At 43.1% G+C, this 22,628-nt stretch overlaps 1 protein-coding gene across 4 annotated transcripts in view; it reads left to right on the plus strand.

The window, feature by feature from the left end:
- LOC146785218 (uncharacterized) overlaps positions 1 to 22,628 on the plus strand; it is a 1,495,909-nt gene that overhangs the window by 1,156,673 nt on the left and 316,608 nt on the right. For all 4 annotated transcript variants that reach the window (XM_085634134.1, XM_085634135.1, XM_085634133.1 and 1 more), the window contains exon 17: positions 19,425 to 19,486. In XM_085634134.1, coding sequence (XP_085490260.1) covers positions 19,425 to 19,486 — 62 coding nt within the window. The remainder of the gene's footprint in view (positions 1 to 19,424; positions 19,487 to 22,628) is intronic.

A 22,628-nucleotide genomic window follows, 5' to 3' on the forward strand; every position in this document is an offset into this window, starting at 1 on the left:
GAAGAACGCCCTTGCCACATTCCAGAGACTGGTCAGCCAGGTACTGTCCGGGCTGGAGGAATTCAGCGCGGCATACCTGGATGACATGGCGGTGTTCAGCTCCAGCTGGGATGAACACCTGCAACACCGCTGTGCAGTGTTGGAGGCTCTGCAAAGGGCAGGCCTTACTATCAAGGCCAGTAAGTGCCAGATAGGGCGGGAATCCGTGGTGTACTTGGGACACCAAGTAGGAAGCGGCCTGGTGGCGCCCCTACAAGCGAAGATTGATACCATTCTGGCTTGGGAGCCCCCCAAGACCCAGACGGAGGTGCAAGCCTTTTTAGGTCTCACCGGGTATTACCGATGATTCATCAAGGAATACGGCACCATCGTTGCCCCCTTGACTGGGCTGACTTCCCGGAAGCAGCCCAAGAAGGTGATCTGGACTGATGCTTGCCAGACCGCGTTTGATGCCCTGAAAACTGCCACGTGCACGCCACCCGTGCTCAAGACGCCTGACTTCTCCAGAGAGTTCATTGTGCAGACAGATGCTTCAGAGCATGGAGTGGGAGCAGTACTCTCACAGGTGAACGATGGCTTGGACCAACCCGTAGTCTTCCTTAGCAGACGACTACTTCCCACGGAACAGAGGTGGAGTGTGATTGAAAGGGAAGCCTTTGCTGTGGTCTGGGCGCTGAAGAACTTGAGGCCCTACTTGTTTGGGACTCACTTCCAGGTTCAGACAGACCACAGGCCCCTCAGATGGCTGATGCAAATGAAGGGTGAAAATCAAAAACTGTTGAGGTGGTACATCTACCTACAAGGAATAGACTTTACAGTGGAACACCGTCCTGGCAAAGAACACACCAACGCTAATGGTCTGTCCAGGTTTTTCCACCTTAGTGAAGAGAACTCCCCAGGGGATGGGTAGCTCTCCCCACTTTTCAGCTGGAGGGGACACGTGTTAGACCTGGCATCTTTGGGATGGTTACCCCTAACTTTTTGCCTCTTCCTCCTGTATTTTTTGACACTGTGCTGGATTATGTTTTGCTGGTTTAGACGCTTCGGGCATATTGCCACTGCTGATCAGTGCCAAAGTGTGAGTGCTCCCTGGAGTAATTCTGTTATGATTGGTTATCCCTTATTGGCATATTTGTGTTACCCGTAGGTCCCTTGTAAAGTGCACTACGTGTGCCAGGGCTGGTAACTCAAATGCTACTAGTGGGCTTGCAGCACTGATTGTGCCACCCACACGAGTAACGCTGAAACGATAACTCAGGCCGGCCATTGCCGTGCCTGCGCGCAGTTCGGTAACTGCACCGTTGACCTAGCCGGTGTCCACACCAGCCAGGCCTTCCCTTCTTTTCTCAGGTACATCAGCCACCCCTCTAGTAGGCCCGAGGTACCCCCCTGGGCACGGTGCAGTGTATGTAAAAGGCAGGACATGTACTGGTGTGGGTGACAGGTGCTGGTAGTGAAAGACCGCCAAATTCATCTTTCACTATTGAGGGGCTATCTTGCCCAATAGGACAGAATGGGGAAGGCTGCGTATTATGGTTACCTGCCTATCTTCCCATAGGAGCGAGATACAGAATCGAAGTCTAGTACCCCTGAACTCAGACTTTTTGGACAGATGGCTTTTGAATCCCGTGTTCGAGAATGGCACATTTTAGAAAGTGGCTGGGCTCGAGTTCAACCTTTCTGTGTGCTTCTGCCTGTTTGTGAATTGGCCGTCTGGTTTGTGAGTGACAGGGTCTGGTGAGGTGTGCGTGATCCCTGGGAGGGCAGGATGAGCCAGCGCTAGACTGAATAGGCCGATCGACACTTAGAGTGGTGGGAGGAGGAGCGCCCAGGCCTGCATAGGGCTGTGCCTGCCTTCCACAGAGCTGGCTCCACCTCCTGTGGTGCGTCTGAAGACCCTGGCACACTTGCACAAAAGAAGAAGACGTGCCCTGACCGAAGGCACCCCGAACTAGTTTGAACTGGGTTCAGGACCCCTCACACATTGAGAACAAAGACTTTTGGGGTATAAATATTACAGCCAAAACCCCTGAACTTTAGACTCATCTGAATAGACACCTTCGTGATCGAGAGGGATCCCTGCCAAAGAAGATCAGCTGAATAGACTCAGGAGAAGACTGCCCTTGCTGTGTGTCTGGGGTTGGCCTGCAGTTTGCTGTTTCCACTGAGAAGAGAACGAAGGGACTTTGCTGTGTCCCCCTACTTGAAGACTGACTTTGCTGAGTACTGTGTCCCTCTGAAGGAAAAAGTCTCCAAGGGCTTGAGTAGAGCTGGCCTCCTGTTTCCGAAGTCCCAGGCACAAAAGGATTGCCAGCCTCCCTGAACTTCCTTGCTGGGAGTTCCAGTCACTAGAATGGGCCTGAAACTGAGTGTGAGGCATTTCTACTATCGGGAGCTGTGTAAGCACAAGAGGAGAAGAATCTGTTTCTGATTCACAAGAACCACCAACGTCACAACTTCGCCGGAGATGACATCGCTCTTCGCCGACGTTGTGCATCATCAGTGACATTCTTGTCCGAGGTACTGTTGTTCTTGAGTCTGGGTGACTCCGCACCTCCCGCTGCGATCCCCGCAGGCAGTGTTGTACTTTGGACTTTGCTTTGTCCTGACACTGAGGTAGCCCCGTGGGTGCTACCTGATTTCTACAACTTATTTTTCACATTTTTGCAACGATCTATCTACAGACATTCCATTAAGTAATCTTATATGTGGAACGTTTTGTCGTTTTGGTCTTGTTTACGTTTAGTAATGATAATCTATTTTTCTAACCCAGTGTGGAGTTCGTTTGTGGTGTTATCACTATATTACTGTGAGTGTTGGTACAAATACTTTACGCATTGCCTTTGAAGATAAGCCTTCTGCTCGAGCCAAGCTAACGAGGGGGTGAGCAGGGGTTATCAACAAGCGTGTATCCTCCTTACTCTGACTAGAAGCAAGGGTCCCTATTTGGTCTAATGTACCCACCTCAGCCAACTAGAGACCCCCATTCTAACAGAGGAAACAATATTATCTAATGTATAAATGCAGAAAGACAGTGTATTAATGCTGTTGTCGACAACAACTAAAACCTTTTCCTAGTTTGCCATGTCTATTTTCCGTAAATAGGGATGCTGCTGAGACAGTTTCCAAATTTCACTGTAAGCAGCATATATCCATCTTTTTGTTCTAGGAGCTCTCGGTCCTAAGACAAAATCGGCCAAATTAATATTAGTTGACAGCAAAGATAAATGTTGTTTAACAGACAAAAGTGTCGAGTGCTGTAACCATTGTTGGCACAATTTATCAACAGAGTAGGTCGTGACAGTATGTGAATCAGAAAATCTAGGGTCGGGCCTGTCTTGTTTATAACCTAAACTAGAGTTATGAAAACGAAGTTGACAGGCATTCGAACTAGTTGACCAAATTAACCAAGCTAGGGGATCCGTGTCAGATTCATTAAATGAATTATTTTGCAATAAACTCTGTAAATCTTCAATGGTATAATTTGTGTGTGAGCGCCAATCGTTATATTCAGCTAATGTTGGAATGGCTGGGGAGTTCATTTTCTTAGCAGTCATCAAACTAAAACAGGAGGTCTGGTATATTGTATTATTTAAAAACAAAATTTGAGTGGGGATGAAGCACGCAGGATGTAGGGCCTCGGAGTCTCGCACCTGCCAGTCTTTAGAACCCCAAATTGATTTTAGATCAAAGGTTTCCTTCCAATGCTCATAACCTTTTATGGACAGATATTGGCGGAAGGAAGAAGAATATATTAATTTACTATGTGTTAACATGAGTTTCTGAGAGGTGGAACTAGTTAATTTGAAATAGAAAGATTCAGGATTTGATTTATCAAAATCTGTAAAGTAGGTAAACTTGTTCTTAAGCGTTTTCGAGCTGCTTTTTAATGGTGTAGGTCAATGTTCCCACTGAGTGTAATTTACGGCAGGATGTAATGTATTAGTCTTGTGTATGATATGATGCCCATAATGTTGATAACTGAAGAGGTCAGCATAATTTGCAGAGTTGATTCAGCATTAAAAGCAGCATAATATTTTAAATCTGAAAACAAAGCTTGAATCGCATGCACATCCCAATCATCAGAACGAATGTCTTGTGTAAGCATATCACCCATAGAGACTTTAAAAATGTACGGTAAGTTAATCAGCTCTGTCGGACCATGAATTTGGAAATCCACTTTATCCCAAACGATACCACTTGAAACTGGGAAGGCTGAAAAGTTAACAAGAGTCTGGTCACGCCTCATGATGTGTGACGATGAATGGGGGGCCGAAATACCATCAACAAAGTTTGCAGCAGAGCGTTCAGGCAAGTAGTGACCATTGATGAGTTGAAAAAATACAGTTAAAAAACCAATGGACATAAAAAGAAAAATCTAAAATAGTATCAACCAGATGTATGTCCATGGAGGAACCAAATAAGTCTTTTTAAATCAGGTTAGAAAAATTGATAATTTTGTCGGGTCCCCTGATGAGGTGGAGGATGAGTCAAATGAAAATCTGCCAAGGTGTAAAGGAGTATTCAGCAAATCATGCAAAGAGTCACTTGTGGGATATGTGTATTCAGCATCTGCGGTATCGGATGAAACAGGAGGGACAGTAGAATGATCAACAACAGTGGCCATCTCAATGACAGTGGTGTTTGGCAAATTGGAAGATGTTTTATTCTCTCGGGTTCTTGAAATTGTTAGACACGAAACAGCAGGTGTCCCACTATTCAGAATCAGGCAGATGTTGTAACTTGACATTGTCCACTGAGATGTATCTGTTGTCTTTGCGACCTGGAAGAGGAGGTAACATTACTCTTCGAGTGCCCTTCAGTCCAAGCACTGGAACCGGTGCATGATAAGAGGGACCAAATTCTTTTTTGTTCTCCACCTATTCTTGGACCAGATCCCCTACTTTAGGAAGCCAGCCGACCACTGGATTCGGTAGTGCTGCATCAGTTGCTGAAGACAAATGTTCAGTAGCAAGGCTAGCACGGGTTTCTTGTAGATTCTGTAACATAGTAGAATGATTATCTACGTCAAAAGTTGTGGCATCCACCGCAACGTCTAGACCATCAAGGTCTGGTACAAACATTTTGATGCCAAAGAGCATTTCGTATGGGGTCCGCCCACCCAGAGGTCTTCTGGGAAGATTATTATGTGCACGTTGGACGTCAGACAAATGGGCTAAGCAGTTCCTGCCAGTACCTAAGACTCTAGCTGTCAAGGATTGCTTTAAGTCACGGTTCATTCGCTCCACAATTGAGATGCCCTCAGGCTTGTATGGAGACGAAAATTGCAACACCACCCCCAAAGACCTTATAGCATCCTTGTACGCCTTCGAGGCGAACGCTGGACACTGGTAGGAATGAAAGGTGCCACAGGCAAAAATCCTTACAAAGAAACGCAAATACCTGATGACAGTTCGAGCGTCAGCACTGCGTTGTAGCCACACCCAAAGGAATCTGGAGCACGAATCCACTGCAAATAAAATATATTTATATGCTGTATAAAGGACCGCAGTGATCAAGGTACACACAAGTAAAAGGCCGATAAGCAATGCTAAGTGGTCTTTGTGGTGGACGTGTTACCACTGATGGCTCAATCTGCTGACAGATGTCACAAGAAAGCACATAATTGCGGGTCTGTTTATATAAACCACGCCACCAGTACCGTTGCTGCAAAATAGAAACAGTAGCAGATACTCCAGCATGCGCCGAAGCAATGACTTGATTAAAGTGTGTCTGCGGTCCACGTTGGGAATCAGCTGATCTCCAACGTCTGGTATTCTAGCCAAAGGAACTTGTTCGGGAGTTAACTGATAAGAATATTTTGAAGGGAAACCCTGCGGGTAATTGAGGCCCTCCTTTGTTGCTACGGAACACGTGGCTACTGCAGATTTGGCTGCTTCATCAGCCAAACAATTCCCCAAAGCGTGTGCCCCGACACGCTGATGGCCAAGAGTATGTATGACATGTGTGAGTGGCTAATGTTGTTTAAGATCTGCCACTTGAGCCCAAAGCATTTGATGCTTAATTGTGCTGCCTTTAGAATCTCGATAATCATTTTGAGACCAGAAGAATAAATTGTCATTGAAAGACTGAACACAGTAATAAGAATCGCAGACAATTAGAGTTGAAACTTTTGGATCAGAAAACTCGAGAGCAAGAACTAAGGCAGGCAGCTCAGCCAACTGTGCAGTACAGTCTCCCAGTGCCTGAGTATGCACTATGGAAGATTTGAATTCTCCATTCACCATCATACCTGTGACAATAGCACAAGCTGCTGAGTAAGCATGTTTAGAATCAGTGGCCGGTTGCGCCGAACCATCGGTGTAAATAATACACGCATAGTCTTCCAAAGGAAGTAAAGACAAAGGAGGTGGATGAACATGTTCATACTGCAAGAACTCCTGTGCCGGAAGAGAAGCGTTTTCAAAGATAAAAGTGACATCCGGGATGTCAAAGAAGTAGCCCATTGTCCAATGGCGATGTAAAGTTTTTGAGTTTGGCACACTTGCCTTCGTAACTGCTTCTAAGGCATGGTATGGTGTAACCACCAAAATGCGTTTCCCCTGTGCCGGGGCGCATTCCTTCAGGACCGCCATTTGCACAGCTGTCAAAACTTTCTCGACAGTCGAAAACCTCATTTCGGCCAAAGTGTACAACTGTGATTTGTATGTGATTGGTACTCCTTCATTGTATGTCAAGTAAGTGAAATGCACTGCGCCTGGTACGATTCGTATCACCAGGTTAGTGTGGTTATCTTGCATCAGCAAGTATTTAGATTCAAGCAAGTCAGATTGCAAAGAAGGCAAAATAGTAGAATGTTCCGGTAACCAGCTGGCTGTTGAAAAGGTAGGTTGTATCAAAGAATGAAGTGGCTTGATATGCTGGGAATACTCGGGACTATAAGAACGCCCAAAATGTAAAAATCCCAGCAAGGACTGAAGTTTTTTCAGTGTGGTTGGAGATTGCAACCGTGCGCATTTCTCCAGGAAATGAGGAGCCAGGCCTCAGCCTTCATTTTTGAGCTCATAGCCCAAGAAGAGCACCACATAACAAGCAGTGTGAGACTTGGCAAAATTAAACTTGTAACTGTAGTCAACATACAAATATGCATCTGGGTCAATGCTGTCTAACAAAGAGACAACACGGGCAGCGAATACTCCGGGGCTGTTTTTGTACCCCATTGGCATACGCCGGTATTTTTTCTGTATTCCACCTGTTGTGAATGCGGTCCATTGACTGCATTCAGGGGACAGATTGTGGCTGTAAAAACCATTAGAAAATATCAAGTGTCGTTTTGTATTTTTTACGAACTATGCTGTCCACTAAGGCAGAACTATGGGCATTCTGTACCGCAAAGGTCGGCAATGAGAGTTCAAATGCTGGTAATCAAAAACGATGTGGTACGACCATTCAGGTTTGGATACAGTAAAGAGCAGATTATTCATTGGCGATATACATATCTCAATCAATCCTTGATATTCCGACTGAGTGAGAATGTCGGCGACAGGACCTTTAGCTTCCCGTCTAATGAGATATTGGGGTTGTGGTTGAGGCATCGACCGTAATGGAATATCATGTGGCGGTGAATCTTTATCCCAACCAACTTGATTATGGTACACAGCCGGCACAAGGGCCAAAGCCCACTCAGCTGCAAAAGTCTCTACAGGCTCCTTGGGAACGTAACGTGAAAAACTAGGAAGTATCATGCCCTCTCCGCGAGCCACTGCCAGAACAAAAGGTGGGAGCTAGTCTGCCTCGGCTAGCAAAATGTCATATGAAGCGGTCAGATTCTCCCAAAAAATCCCAGTAATACATGCTCAATGTCACCCTCTATACGAAAAACTATTTTGTAAAGCCGATCCTGGTGGGCCACCCGGGTGTCAGCTGTCTTAACAGTAATGAATGTTTCAGTTGCTGTCACCTCCAGGCAAGGACCCAGTGCCTCTCGCACTATGTTAACTTCCACTGCTCTGTCTAGCAGGGTTACCGCCCAAGTCCAATCCAGTAGTCATGTTCTCACTGTCTGAGGCATATCTCGCTGTTAAAGAGGCAACTTTTTTCTTTTGAAAAGGGGCTCGGAAACGTGGTTGCTCTTCCTGCTTCCCCTTGGTGTCAAATTGATGAGGTTTATCACGTCTCCCTGAAGCCTGTTGACTCTTGCCACGATCCTGGCGATCCCCACCACCAGCTTGTGAGCCGGCTGTGTCCTGTGAAGAACGAGGAGAACGCTGATCAGGGACTTGAAATCTATCAGGAGTCATAAGTACGCTCAGAAGATTTATGTGTTGGGGAACTAGTACGCAACCCTTGTTTCTGTTGTTGTTGTTGCCCCTTTTTCTTATTTCTCCAGTTCTCTTTAGAAAAGACTGGGCGTCCATCTGTGTCAGATGGAACTTTAGGTTGAGCCTGTGTTTGCACTTGATTAAAAGGTTTGTTCCCCAAACTATTGCGGCCAATTGTTTTATAAGCCTGTGCAATAATTCTTGGTAATTCACGTGGTATTTTCCAGTTCAGGGACAGCCGCCAAGCCATTAGCGACTTGGAAGCTCACAGCAACGCCCTTGACATTTGCATGAATCAAATCAGCCATCACTTTGAATACTCCCACCAGACGCATCCCCAGTTCTACAGCCGCTTCAGCACCATGTTCATCTTGAACACGCTTTATTACGGAGGGGAGGACAGTCATGGATGATGTGCCGAAACACTTCGAATACACAGCTACAAACACCTTTCCCCAGGTGTTACAAATAGCTAAATCCTTAGGCAAACTTATAGTTAAAATTCAGTGTTTCTCTACAGGAGAGGTATTAGGAAAAGCAGCTTCAAGCTGTCCAAATTTCTCGGCAAGTCAATAAGGTAGTTCATCCTTAATTGTCGGTCACTTGCCCATTACCGAATTAGCCATAACGGGACTGATAGTCACACCACCAGTCCCAGCAGGTTGTGCGACAACCCCAGGTGGAGCTGCTTGGAAAGCTCGTGAAACAAACTGTATAACAGCTCTATGAACACTAATTAAAAAAGTATGCAACACCCGCAGCTCATCGAGCGTAGCGTTGGTTAACCCACTCGGGTGCAGTGCATACCCAGCTAACACCGGCCATAATGCCCCTTCAATTGATAAAGGACCCAAACGGAGAGGCGTAAATGTGTGAGGAAGGGCACCATTAAACCAAATTTGGTGTTGCCAAGCCGATAGCGGAACCTCTAGGGTCTGATAGGGATGATATGCGACCGGAACAGATGTGGCGGTATACTCATTATCATCCGCCTCAACCACCGGAAAGGTGACCCAAGAATAAAAGACTTCGAACGGATACGTAGGATCCATTTCAACTACAAAAATTAAAGACACCCCTGCATCAGGGACTCTAAAATTTCTTAATAATTCCCTGAGCGGGTCACGACTGTGTGCGGCAATGTTAAGCCCCATAACGAAATTAGGAAGTACAACTTAACGACAGGCAGCACAGCAAGGGCTATTAATAGAGAGTAACCTTTTTTATATAACTTCAAGCTTGAAAGAACCTATAAAAACTTCAATATTGGAGGTTGTCCCGTCACAGCCGCCTCCGGAGGTGGATGTGAGGGTATCGTGGACAAGCACAAGTACTACTCAAGCGTCTCGCAGATAAGAACCAGACCAAACGTTGGCAGCACCATGTTGCGGGGATTCTGCACATATACAGAACTATGCACAGGAAAACAGGATCTCAGTGAATAGGTGGTGTACCAACCTACCACATCTGTACCCAAAATCCCTAACCAACTAGCTATAGTGTCTCATTCGTTCTCCGTCTACAGCGAAGCTACCAATGATTAGACAACCCAGAACACGTCACTCTATCTTGGGAATCGCGGGAGCCAGACACTCTTTCGCTTAGCCACTCATACTTGTCCACAATGCGAGTAATCAGAGATGCAGTATAGTTTAAAATGTTTATTTCAACTAACGCTCTCTATGGTGCAGTACACGAGCCAATACTAGCAGCAGAATGCATAAACATAATATAGTCAGCATTGTTACAATACCATAGAATACAAACGGGGATGTCATGTTATAAAAAACAGTGGAAAAGTATTGAACGACCTAACCACCCTCCCCGTGACAAGAGATAGTTTATTATAAAACAGAAGACCTCTGGGCTTTGTCAGCAGACCCCCATACCTCAAAACCTAGATGCAATGTTCACATTGCAGGACAAATATGGGTCTTCTCTCTGGAAAGATGTCTCTTCGGGTGTGTAAAAAAAGGTTGCCGTTGCAATATTAAAGTACACGATTTCCAGAAGTGCAGCTGTGTGTAGCATGTTATGTCTAGGTGCGAGGGACTGATCAGAACAGAATAACTAGGGGCATTGTTGTTTAACCTTGAACATCGTGTGCAGACTAAACCTCAGAGCATAGCAAAGAACTTGCAAGGTAGACAGTACTCAAGTGAAAGGGGCACAAACAAAATCTTGTGAAATAGATGCTTGCAGTGTCGTGCGCAAAAGCAGCCTCATGGCAACAAAGCTCATGCTAACTTAGCAATTGTCGACAATGGACCTATAAGCCTTTCTACACCCTCCCCCCGTTATGGCCATCACATGTAGACTCACCAAGAAAACAAAGTTCAAAAAGCGTGAGCAGATATCAATAGGCGTGTCCATAAAATTTGGAAAAAGCAATATCAAAAGTCTGTGAAAAAAAAAGTTCTGGAAGAATTGTCGACAATGGACCTATAAGCCTTACTACAGAAGAGCAACTCTGAAGCACTACAGAGAAAGTAATTGCCTTGTAAAAATCCACTTTGGGATTCACTTTTGTACAAGAAGGAAGAGGTGTGGCGCCGCAGCCAGGACGACTGATTCCGGAATCTGGGGATCACGGTTCGATCCCCGGTGCCAGCGGCAGATTAGCCCAGCACCCTGTGACTCTGGGCAATAGCTTACTTAATCTTCCCGACAGCCCCCAGCGCCTAGAGACCCTTACGGGTGATTGTTCGCGCCTTACAAATGTGGATTATTATTTATTTATAAAGCTTGTAAAAATGAGGATGCAAATTTTTAAAAATGAGTTGAATGCAAATATTTTACAAAGCCTTACACACATGTGCGTTTAAGAAAAATTTCATAAGAGAAAGGATGTATGAAGTATGTTCACTCCAGTGCTCATGTAAAAATATTTAAACTGGAAGCACAAATTGTGGGCTTACGAAAAGAATATATTTAATTATTTTTATTTGTTTTTTTCCCTTATAATAGTAACAGCACCTTATAGCCAGCATCATCATCAAGTGACAGCACACAATTTCTATGGAAAAATCGGGTGGGGTAGGAGAAGCAGTAATTAATTAACTCCTCACGTCCGTAGCATACATTACTTTATACGATACTTGCACAGTATCTGAATTTTTGTGGGCCTCTTCCCTCACCTCCACAAATTAGTCCATCTGTTTCTCACTCATCCGGGATGTCAGCATGTTCCTAAAGTAGATAGAAATCCCTCCACTACCCCCTTATATTAAGTTTCCTGCGGCATCCCCAAGGTTCTTATAGTACTCTTTCTGTTCTCATATGCAACTGCATGCCATTATGCTATTCCCATTTTGTGGGCATCTGCTTTGAACCCCAATTCTTGGCCAAATCCCTTTTCGTCACCACCATTACTAATACACAAAATCCAAACTTTCACATTGTAAAATCAATATCATTCAGGATCCACAGTATCACAAATAGGGACATCAGAGGCAGTTCCTAATCCAAAATCCTCCTGAACTCCTGCAACCTAAACTGTCAATAGTGCTGTATCTTACTGCAGCGCCAGATTGTGTGGAAACCTTAACATGTTTAAATATGACTTAAACATGTTTTAGACCATAGGAATAATTGTCTGTAGTTGCAAGGTATAAAGCAGAATACAGTCTGCGTATAGTGAAATTGTTTTCTCTATGGGACTCTCCCTCTCATGTTTGGAATTCCTTAATCTCGACTAGCAACCTAATCCAACATACCAGTGGCTCTATACATAATGCAAAACAAGCATTTGCAATGCAATAGTTCTCGCATTTATAGGAGTTTGAGCTATTGGCATTGTAAATGACAATGCTTTTTATTTAAGTTTGTTTTTTTTAAAACATAAATAAAAGGCACTGTCATTTATAATGCCAATAGCTCAAACTCGTATAACTGCAAGACCTATTGCATTGCAAATGCTTGTTTTAAGATATGAGGACATGCATACTGAATGCTATTCTAACATCACAGCCATTGTTTCCTGTTATTTCGATGCGAGACGAACGAGCTGCACGAACGTTCGCAAACCACCATTTCCTGGTTCTCGCTTGCCGCGCTGCATTGCTGTTTTTGCAGGCTCTGCGCCAGGGCTGGCAATTCGGAGCGGAGCGGGCAGAGAGCTCATTGCAGGGCTAATGAAAGGTGTCAAAAAGATGAGGCTGTGTCACTGTGGTAAAAAGTGCTGAGGTGACGCTACCAATGAGAAATGGTAAATGTAGCATTGTTCCACGTGTTAGTGCGTGTTTGAGGCACCTCAATAGGGTAGTTGTGAACTGTTGCTTTATAAACATTAAATGCTGTGCATTTAAATTGAATGTTTGGACAGCTATAGAGAATGCAAACAGTTGCATTTTTCCCCCTTGTAGTGCATGTTTTAATATGTATGAGAGCCCTAGTAATAGCTAACGAATGACCTGTGTTGTTGCTGGGGCCTCACTGTTCTTTCTGGCTGTTTTTTGCGAGCGTTTGAGGAATGTGCTTCCTTGAGATAAGCACAAGTGTTATGGGGCTCTCTTTGCTCGACCAGAAGAATTCCTTGGGTTTGCTTTTGAAGTGGAGTGGGGGGGGGGGGGGGGGGGGGGGGCGGGTGTTTTATGACCCCTCCGTCCGTCAGCTTAGAAACCTTTTGCAGACGTGAGCTGCATCTGGTGCCGCGTTAGAAGTGTTGAGCCAAGGTATTTACTGGTTGTGATCAACAAAGGCTACCTACCGTACCTATATTTGTAATTACAGAAGTATAGACATTGTGTTTAGTAAAAGAAATACATAAACTTCAAGTAATATGCCACAGTTGTTTTTTTAAAAATTTAAGTGAAGTTAAATCCAACGTGGTGTTAGTAAATGGAAGGGGTTTGTAAGAATACGCGTAGCAATGGTGAAAGGGTGTGCCTAACTGTGGTTTGAAAGCGCATATTATGTGAGTGGGAAATCGATGGCGCCGTTGATAAGAAGGGCTTTGCCTGGAGCTGTGTGAAGGTGGCAAACAGTCACAGCATGTGACTGGAGCCCAGAACACTTTGCTCGACGGTGTGAATTACAGTGTAACAAGAGATGGTGAAAGAGATAGTTTAGAATGAGGCGCCAAAAGGATAGGCAAGAAAATGGAAAGGCTTACTAGTTTTTTGTGCATAGTTTCAGGAACACTAAAAATGGTTTGACGTGTTAAACTTGCTACTATATAAACGTGCCTTTGTAGCTTGTGTAAAAACAAAAAAGTCTGTTATAGAAACGGGATATGAAAGGTTGGAATTGCTGCAAAATAGCTGAGGCACTTTCCGAACCGAGGTCAGGGCACTGCTCATTCAATTCTAATTTAAAATTATATTTGCAATACCTAAATGAATAATGCATCTTAAATATCTGCCCCTCTTACACTCTCAGTTCTCTTTGTTTTGTAAATCGTCATCATATGTTAAAGGAACTAATTCTACTGGGCGGCAGACCTTTTCACTTGCGATGTCTAGAAGGCACGCATTTCTCCTGAACGTACAAGAAAATGTCGAACCAGGCACTTCATTGAAGATGTGATGTTAAAGAATGATATAAGCTCAAAAATTACACTTTCCTCGCAGGTGTGGGGAAAGAGGGCATTGAAAACAAACAAACACCCAGGACGGTTAACGCTACTGACTGCATTTCACGGCCGAAACTTTTCCAATTGCATTCTGCAGTTAACAGCACCGTAAGGCTCTGGTCCTGACGCTTTGCAGTTCCATGGACCAGGGCATTCACAGCCTCCCAGAGATGAAGGGGTTCAGTCTGCGCGCGCCGGAGCACCCCGACATTAGTTGTCTGCCCAAGAAATTAGAAGCAACCGGCTGATAAACAGCCAGAGAAGGAAACCTATAGGAATACACAGACAAAGTCAAAGAAAAACATGAAGCGATGGGGAGAGAAAGCGTGTGAGAGACAGCAAGAGAAGGAAAAATATAGGAAAACACAAAGTCAAAGAGGGACATGGAGCGATGGTGAGAGACAGCGAGTGAGATAGACAGCAAGAGAAGGAAAAATACAGGAAGAGATAGACAAAGTCAGAAGAAGAACAAGCAGCGCGAAACTGAAAGTGATCGCAATCGCGATAAAACATCAAAGCGGCCGAGCGGCCGCGAAAGTGAAAGACTACGAGTGCTTTCAGGCTGCCAAATGGTGCGCGCGCCCTGCACACATGCACAGTAGTTGGCGGCCTGAAAGCACTCGTTTGCACTTCCAAAAGTGCTTACTATAAGTCTCGCCAGTGCAGCGCTAAAGCGCTGTCTCAGGCGAGACCTAAAAAGAGTGGGAAGAACGGTCACCCCAGTCTGGTGCCTCTTCCTTGAGGGAAAGTATAGGATATCTGCCGTTCACTCTCAGTGTTGCTGTTGTATTTTTATAGAGGAGGGCTACCCAGGTACAGAATGATGGCCCAAAGTCAAATTTTATAATGTCAGAAACAGATTAGGCTAATGGATAGGGTCAAACACCCTTTCAGCGTCTAGTGAAATTATTGCTAGTGGTTTCATCAGAGACTTCATTTTAGCCAACTAGTTATTCAACCTTCACAGGCTCAGCCTGATGGAGCATCATGGCAGGAATTGTGATAGGTCCTTGTGCATAAGGGACGTTATGACCCCCACTAAGCATAGTTCCCATGATATTGCCAATACCTCCATCTCCACATTTAGTAATGAGATCTAACAGTACGAGGCACAATCATCTCTGGGTTTTCCATCTTTATAGATCAATGTAATTAAACCATGTCTGATGCCTGGAGGAAGAATTCCTTCCTCTCCAATTTTGAGGTATAGGTGGTGCAGGTAGGGGGTCCCAATAGTGCAAAGATTGTTTTGGAGAACTCAACTGGCATTCCATTTTGGCCACGTGTTTGCCTCGTTTTTATTTTTAATGGCTTCAGTAACTTCATCTAGTGTGATTTCCTTTTCTAGTTCCTGTTTGTTTACTTTGCTCAACATTGGTATTTCTAGATTATGTAAAAATCATTTGATTTCCTCATTTCCATTCATATTCAGTGCCTCATAGAACTTAATATAATATTTAGCAAGCCCTTTTATTGTATCTCTATCTGTTTCTCTATCCTCTCCCGCTATTTCAACCCTCCCCACCCACCTAGCATCCTCCTCCCTCTTGATGAGCCACGCTAACAGGCGGCCAGCCTTGTCCCCTACCTAATAGGGTTCATGCTATGTAGCTAGAATAAGTTGTTGTGCTGTTTTTTGTGCGATTCCATGATATTCTTATTTGACTGCCTCCACTGATACCTATAGATTTTCCATCTGCAGGAGCTTGGATTTATTATTCTTGATGTGTTCTTTCCTATATCTCTTCTTATGAGCTACAGTATTCTGTATCTTATGTCTCATTATTGCCTTGTAGTCTTTGGGGGCTCCACCCTACATCTGCCCTTGTACTTGAGGAATCATCACGCCATTTAACAGCTTTTGTTTCTCCTATGGGTTCCTACCAATTTAAGAGAATGCCTTTCGGTCTTGCATCGGCTGCGGCTGTTTTTCAACGTGTGTTGGAGAATGTACTGAGAGGTATTGATGGGGTAGTGACTTTCCAGGACGACATTTTAATAGCGGGAAAAGATCAGATTAGTCATGATAAACGTATGAGTGATGTATTAGAGAGATTAAAAAAATTTGGTATTGTGGCCAATCGGGGTAAATGTGAGTTTTCAAAGACTAAAATTGAATATCTAGGTCATGTAATTTCGGAAAAAGGGGTGGAACCTAGACCTGGCTTAGTAGATGCTATCACCAAAGTGCCTACGCCTAAGTCTAAAGAGAATGTGGCCTCCTTTTTAGGGCTTTGTGAATTTTATTCAAAATTTATTCAGAATTTTTCAGCGAAAACTGTAAAGTTGAGGGAATTGTTAAAGAAAGACGTAAAATTCTCTTGGGAAGAGAAATGTCAAGTGGAGTTTGAAGGGTTGAAAAAAGAAATCATTTCTGCCGGAGTCCTTGCACCTTTTGAACCTTCACAAGAATGCATTATTACTGTGGATGCCAGCAATGACGGTCTGGGTGCTACCATTGCTCAGATGAAAGGGAAAACTGAAGTAACAATTGGGTTTGCATCAAGATCATTGAGGTCTAATGAAATTTTTTTCTCTGTTATTGAAAAAGAACTATTGAGTTGTTGTTGGGCGGTGGAAAGATTTAAATGTTTTATTTGGGGAAGGAAATTTGTACTCAAAACTGACCACAAACCTTTGGTTAGCATTCTAAGTGGGACAGTTATCAAAGATCACTCCCCTAGAATAGCAAGGTTGAGCTCAAAACGTTTACAGTATAATTTTTCAATTGAATACATCCCATCCTCGTCGCCAAATTGTAGTGAAGTATTATGGAATTAAGAGTAAGAGAGATGGATACTTCAACTGATAGGTTTACTAGCCACAGCTGCTGCAGTCCCAGAGTAACTGTCTCACATGGAATCTCTCCACTACAGCCTCATCAGTACATTCCACATTCCAATGACATAGCACCATGTCATTGGAATGTATGCTAGATCACCACAATATGGTAAGGAGTAAGCGTGCTAACTAAGTATACGCTGAATCGCTTGAACCTCAGGCAATGGTCCCTGTGAAAACTCTGCACATGGTGGCCCCTCTACTGGTTTCAACAATTGATGTCATCAGGCACTCCGGCTGCCAAAGAAATTTCAGGAAAATGTACTTCGTACTCTCTGTTTTCTCTGTATTAATCTTCTGATTTGGAAACTGTGATTCTACCCCTAATGATAAGGAGGAAGAAAGGCATGTAGAGCAAGAGGCCCATCTCAAAATGGTTTACTCTTCTTTTGTAGTAAATATGAAACAGGACTCCACCTTATGGACACTGCACTGCAGAGAAACGTATAAATTGTTTTATCTATACCTTCCCCCACAAGAGAGAAGCTATAGTTTTGGGGGAAGTTCATAAAGACTGGTACAATCTACAGCATCTGCACATTTTGATTCAATCGTTCATAGCCTTTTTTTGTATGTGTTGTAACATACACAAAGCAAAGAGATCTTCCTTACACATAACTCCTATGTTGCTGATAGCAGTCCCATAAATAACAAAGGCAAAAAACTCTTACGTGTAATGTATCTTTTCTGTGGTGGACTGTGATTTATCGTATTCACAGTAAGAAGAGGCCTAACACTTTATTCTATATTTTCTAGATAAACATTTTTGGCCATCTCAATCATTGTGAGCACACATATTTACACTATATAGTTTACCATAACTTCAACCACAAAAAACAAACTTTAACTTTATGATACTCTGGAGGGTCTCTTTTTTGTCTTCTGTTTCCAGATACAGATTTGAAAATATAGGAGCTCTTATATAATCATAAATAAGATTCCTCCTAAGAGTTGTTGCCCACTCTATCAGATGTGCCCCAAGCAATGTTACTGTAGTTGTCTCCTCTTCATTTGAGGTTGTTCCCTCTCCCCTTGAAGTCAAAGTTTAGGCCCTCAGTAATTTAAATTCATCTTCCTCCTCTTCCAGTCATTCCAGTATTTTTTGTAGGTCTGTCTACTCTGAAGTACTTTGGTATTCTCATGTTAGTTCCTCTTATTATGTTATTTGTTCAGGTGGAGTGAAGTCATTTTATTGCATGGAAAAAATTAATATTTCTTTACAATAGAAAATCAAAATATATACATAAAATCAATTCTAAAACAAACAACCAGCTGTGTATTAAATAAAATAATTTAGATGCTAAAATTATATGGTGATGACAGACTAAATATAAAAACCTTGTGAATGTGCTAATAAGGCCATGATCTGCCATTGAAAAGAAGTATCAATGGCATGTTTAATCCTTATGTTGTGTATGACAAATGCCTTTTGCATCAAATGCATGCACAAGGACAAATTAAGTGCTCAATCGAGTTATTCTTGTATTCTCACAAATTTCAACATTTGAATTGTGAAAAGTAATAATTCAAGGCACTCTCAAACAGGAATATTGGGAGATAAAAATAGATTGAAGCTTAAATACCTTTTTACAATCGGACTCCAGCGAGAAAGTCAAATAATATTTCTTGGGATTACAAAAGGAGTCTAGCGTAGTCTGCGTGTTTGGAGGTCCAGGGAACAAGATAATTCAACTTACTGTTGTTCCTCTGACCTATCTTTATTTGTTATTCGTGATTCGATCGAGGGATGTTTGCTAGGTTATTATTCTCAGTAATTATTTTTTCAACCTAGATCCATAAACAAACCTGGGTTTCTTGTTAGACTACGAATCTTGACGCCTAATGTTGTAAGTCATGTTGCTTCTTAGAGATTCGGGTCCTCACATTTAAAGCCCTACATTTTGCATTTCAAATGAATAGAAGAAATTGCTTATGATCCCAGTAGAGATTTTTCTTAATTTATTATTGTTTGAGCAGAAGTCATTTAATTTGTGTAGCTTATCACAAAGTTGAGGGGGGTGTATTAATGCATAAGCAGATTGAGACCCAGAAAACTGCTTTTACTTTGCCCAAGACTAAGGTCAAAATTTAGATATGTTTAAGTAGCCACGCAGTACATGTCAGATTGTGCCAGTTTGTGCGGAACTCCAACACAATACGTGAATCTCTTCTTGAAAGGCTATATAGATATACTAGCAGGATTGGAAATTTGTAAATTATAAAATGAATGCACCTGGTGATTTTCTGAGGCTAAATACCTGTAAGTTGTCTATCTAGCGTGGGGAGGTGACAAACAGGTGAAAACACCCCAACCCTCCTCAAGAGTACTTTGTAATAGTCTCTATATTCTTCTTCTGAGAGGTCTAAACTAAAACTTTGGCTCCTCATTTGGGGCCATCAGAACGATAAAGATGTATACAGATTGAAGTGGACAAAAAGTTCATCCATCCTTTCAAAGAGAAGTAGAATTGTGGTACTATTTCCATTGTATTTGTCACTGTTAAACAAAAAACAGTATCCTAGAAGATATTGTGAACTGATCTAAGAACACAACAAGGGATATTACTGAAAACAAACTAGTTTGGGCATCAGCCTTCTAGGCAGACGAAGAGCTTAGAATTGGGCATTTTAAAGTTTTGAAATTACATTCATCAGCTTATTTGCTATTGCTTGAGTTTAATTGCTGTGGAAATAATTGCTTCATTTCATTGTTATATGTTTCCTTATAGAGAACCGCAAAAAAGTGAAGATGCTCCAGGCCCTGCAGATCTGATGGATTCAGAGTCAAGCGGTAAGAATGACAAAGTAAAGCTCTCCTAGTTGTATGGGGAAAACTGGTAAGATAATTTAGGGACTGCCTCAGTCTTCTTGAAATGTGTATTATCGAGTACCTCGGTTACATATTTGCATAGTCAAAGGCAAAATACTACTAGAGTTGTATTGGTGCACGCTGATGATACTAACTTTTGTATCAAAATTCATATATGGGATGGAAATTGTTCTTCAGTGTTAGTTATCAAAAGAAATGTATTGTTTGAATCCTGAGTCACAGACTTTTCTTCCATGTGTAGGCGTGACATACTCCTGGAAATTCCAGAGTAAACCAGGAGAAACTTAGCAGTACGGCATCAATTTTAGTGAATAAGATACTCAGGGGCAGATTTACAAGCCCCTTGCATCACTTTTACGCTGCCATTGCGTAATTTTGTGACGCAATGGTGGCGTACAAAATGCGGCAAATTTACAACGTGATGCATCTAGAGAGATGCGTCACGTTGTAAAGCCCTGCGTGACATTATACCTGCGTCAGGTATAATGTATGCAGGGTAGGCGTTCCCACGCATGAAAGCCTCGGAAAAGTGACGCAGTGAAATCTACAAGATTTCACTGCGTGACTTTTATGGTGCCACTGCGTCAAAACCTTACGCCTGCTTGAAGGCGTAAGGAGAGACGCAGTGTAATGGGAATAGGCCACAACACGCATTGCTGGAGTTACGTCGTGCTTGCGACACGACTCCAGCAATGCGTGACTTTTCCACCAACAGATGCGTCAGAATTTCTGACGCGTCTGTCAATCCTTGCGTCATAGTGTGCCGTATTGTAAATACGGCGCATCTACGGTGGTGCAAGGGTTTTTCATGCTGGCGCAGAGAAACTAACACATCTATATAGATGCGTCCGTTTTCTGTAAATCTGCCCCTCAATATCTGATACAATGCCTGATAATGTAGTGTGATGGTGTGAGGTTATTATTTGAGCATTCATACCATACGTGGATTTCCAAAACCAAGGGTAACTTTCGTCATTGCTTTTGGGAATTGTGTATTCTGGAAAAACGTTCATGTTAACCCTGAAGATAGATTTCCAAAGCAGAGCCCATCCTCAGGAATATCATAACTAATGTCTGTTATGAGAGATATGTAAGGTATTTTTCTGTCAGATACCACCTTTGTTATAGGGTTTACACAAACAGAAAGGATGTTGGGAATGGCATTGCCCAAATTGAGAAGCTCCTCTGACATCAAAGCCACCAGCGTCCAGTTTGCTGTAAAGGAGTTCTCAGTGGAAGCGTTGATGGTCAAGGATATAATGAAGGCTCCTGTGATGCAGAATCCCCCAACGCTACAAGGGCCCTAAAAACCTTCATAGGGACCGTATTACACCCAAGACCAATGAATATTTGTGAGGGGAAACAGCCTTTACCACGAAGCATTTTCTATGCATTACGTTTACAACGGTACACTTACCTCGTAAACGTCTTCACAATGCGTAATGCTTCAACGACCATCTTTACCGCGCAAGCAACGTCATCACGGAACAACGTCTTCCTAATCCGAAAAAATGCGTCAGTCCGTTTTCAGTGTCGGCAGAGACCTGCGAAAAAGGCAAAAAAAAGAAGAAAGGGGGCTTGGGGGGGGGGGGTCTCCCCCCCAAAAAAGAAAAAGCGGGGTAAAGGTAAAATCGAGGTAAAGGCAAATCGTAGAAAACACATTCCGTTGTAACGCATGCGTGGTAAAGGCATGCGTTGCAACGGAATGCGTAGTAACAACATATATTCATTTGTGAGTTATGGAAGACTCAGGGGTCCCTCTTCACATTCTGTAGGGTGGCCCTGTCATTTTAAATAGCGCCACTGTTGATGGTGGCTCTGCCAGTGGGATGTTTGATATCCACAATTACTGTAAGGTGGCCGAACCTACAAAAGGGCAGACAGGACACCTGTCCTCCTCTAAATGAGACCAGTGGCCACAATGTTTTATTATTTAACCATCAAAGCACCGCAGCAATTGAAGGCTAACCTGGTCTACAGCGAGTGAATGATACAAATCAGTGACCTTTCAGATGGGACCTCTCAGGTGTCTCTCTCTCTCACACACTCTCCCTCTCTGCCTCTTACACACATGCACGCATTTACAAAAAACACCACACAACATATTGCAGTTCCATTAAGATTTTGTACCATAAATGTTATCACGAGAAGGAATCAGTAGCTGGGCAAAGAAGTTTGGACCACAAAAGCTGCTTTTCAGCTAGTGATCAAAATAACAGGTGCTAGAATTGTATATGAAATCTGCAAGAAATCGATTGCCAAGGAAAAGGTGGCTTTTATCTCAGAAATCGGGAAGATCTGCTCTCAGCTGTGCTGTAAAAGACGTTAACATTTCTGGATAATGGTGGCATGGGATAGTAGGATAGTGGAACCAAACAGACTTGTACTAATACCTGGAGAAGCCTTAGGGCCCCACTCCCTGGCACCGTATTACTGGGACAGCACAACTGATTCACTAATCCACCCAGATTTGCATAGCCTCCAGAAAGTGAACCATTTTCTCTTTTCTGAAATGAGGTATGCTTTAAGCTGTCTTAAACAGGGGGAAGTGCCACGCCCTGCCAAGGTTTCACTGGATTTATAGTGAAGTGAGCCAACCACTTTCTCTGTTTTAATTCTGAAAGTTGCCAGTGACAGATTAAGGTCTGGTTATATTCCAGGGTCACAGGGAAGAGCAGAAAGCGTTCTAAACTGATCTTGGGAATTATTACACAATCTTGGTCCTGAATTGCCTGGGTAAAATATTTGGAAGATCTGTTCTCTTGATGCTTCCAGAATGGGTTGCGGGTTTTCTAACAAAGGCAAAGGTTGTATTTTGTTAGGGAACTGGGACTATTGAACAATCCTTTAGGCAGCAAGCTATAGTTATAGTTTTTATGCAGTCAATATCCCTAGGCTGAATAAAATTATGACAACAAAGGGTTTTGATGAAGGCTTGATCTGATAGAGACATCTAGCCGCAGATTCCTTACCTTTGAATTATCCCCAGGCACCAGACTGGATCCGGAAACTTTTCTACAGCAGTACCTCTATGAGTCGGTAGAGGGTGTCAAGTGACTCTGTAATGACGTTATCCACCGGTTGTGATGTCTGCTCATTTTTA

The sequence above is a fragment of the Triturus cristatus genome, chromosome 11 (genome assembly GCF_964204655.1).
Source record: "Triturus cristatus chromosome 11, aTriCri1.1, whole genome shotgun sequence".
NCBI lineage: Eukaryota > Metazoa > Chordata > Amphibia > Caudata > Salamandridae > Triturus > Triturus cristatus.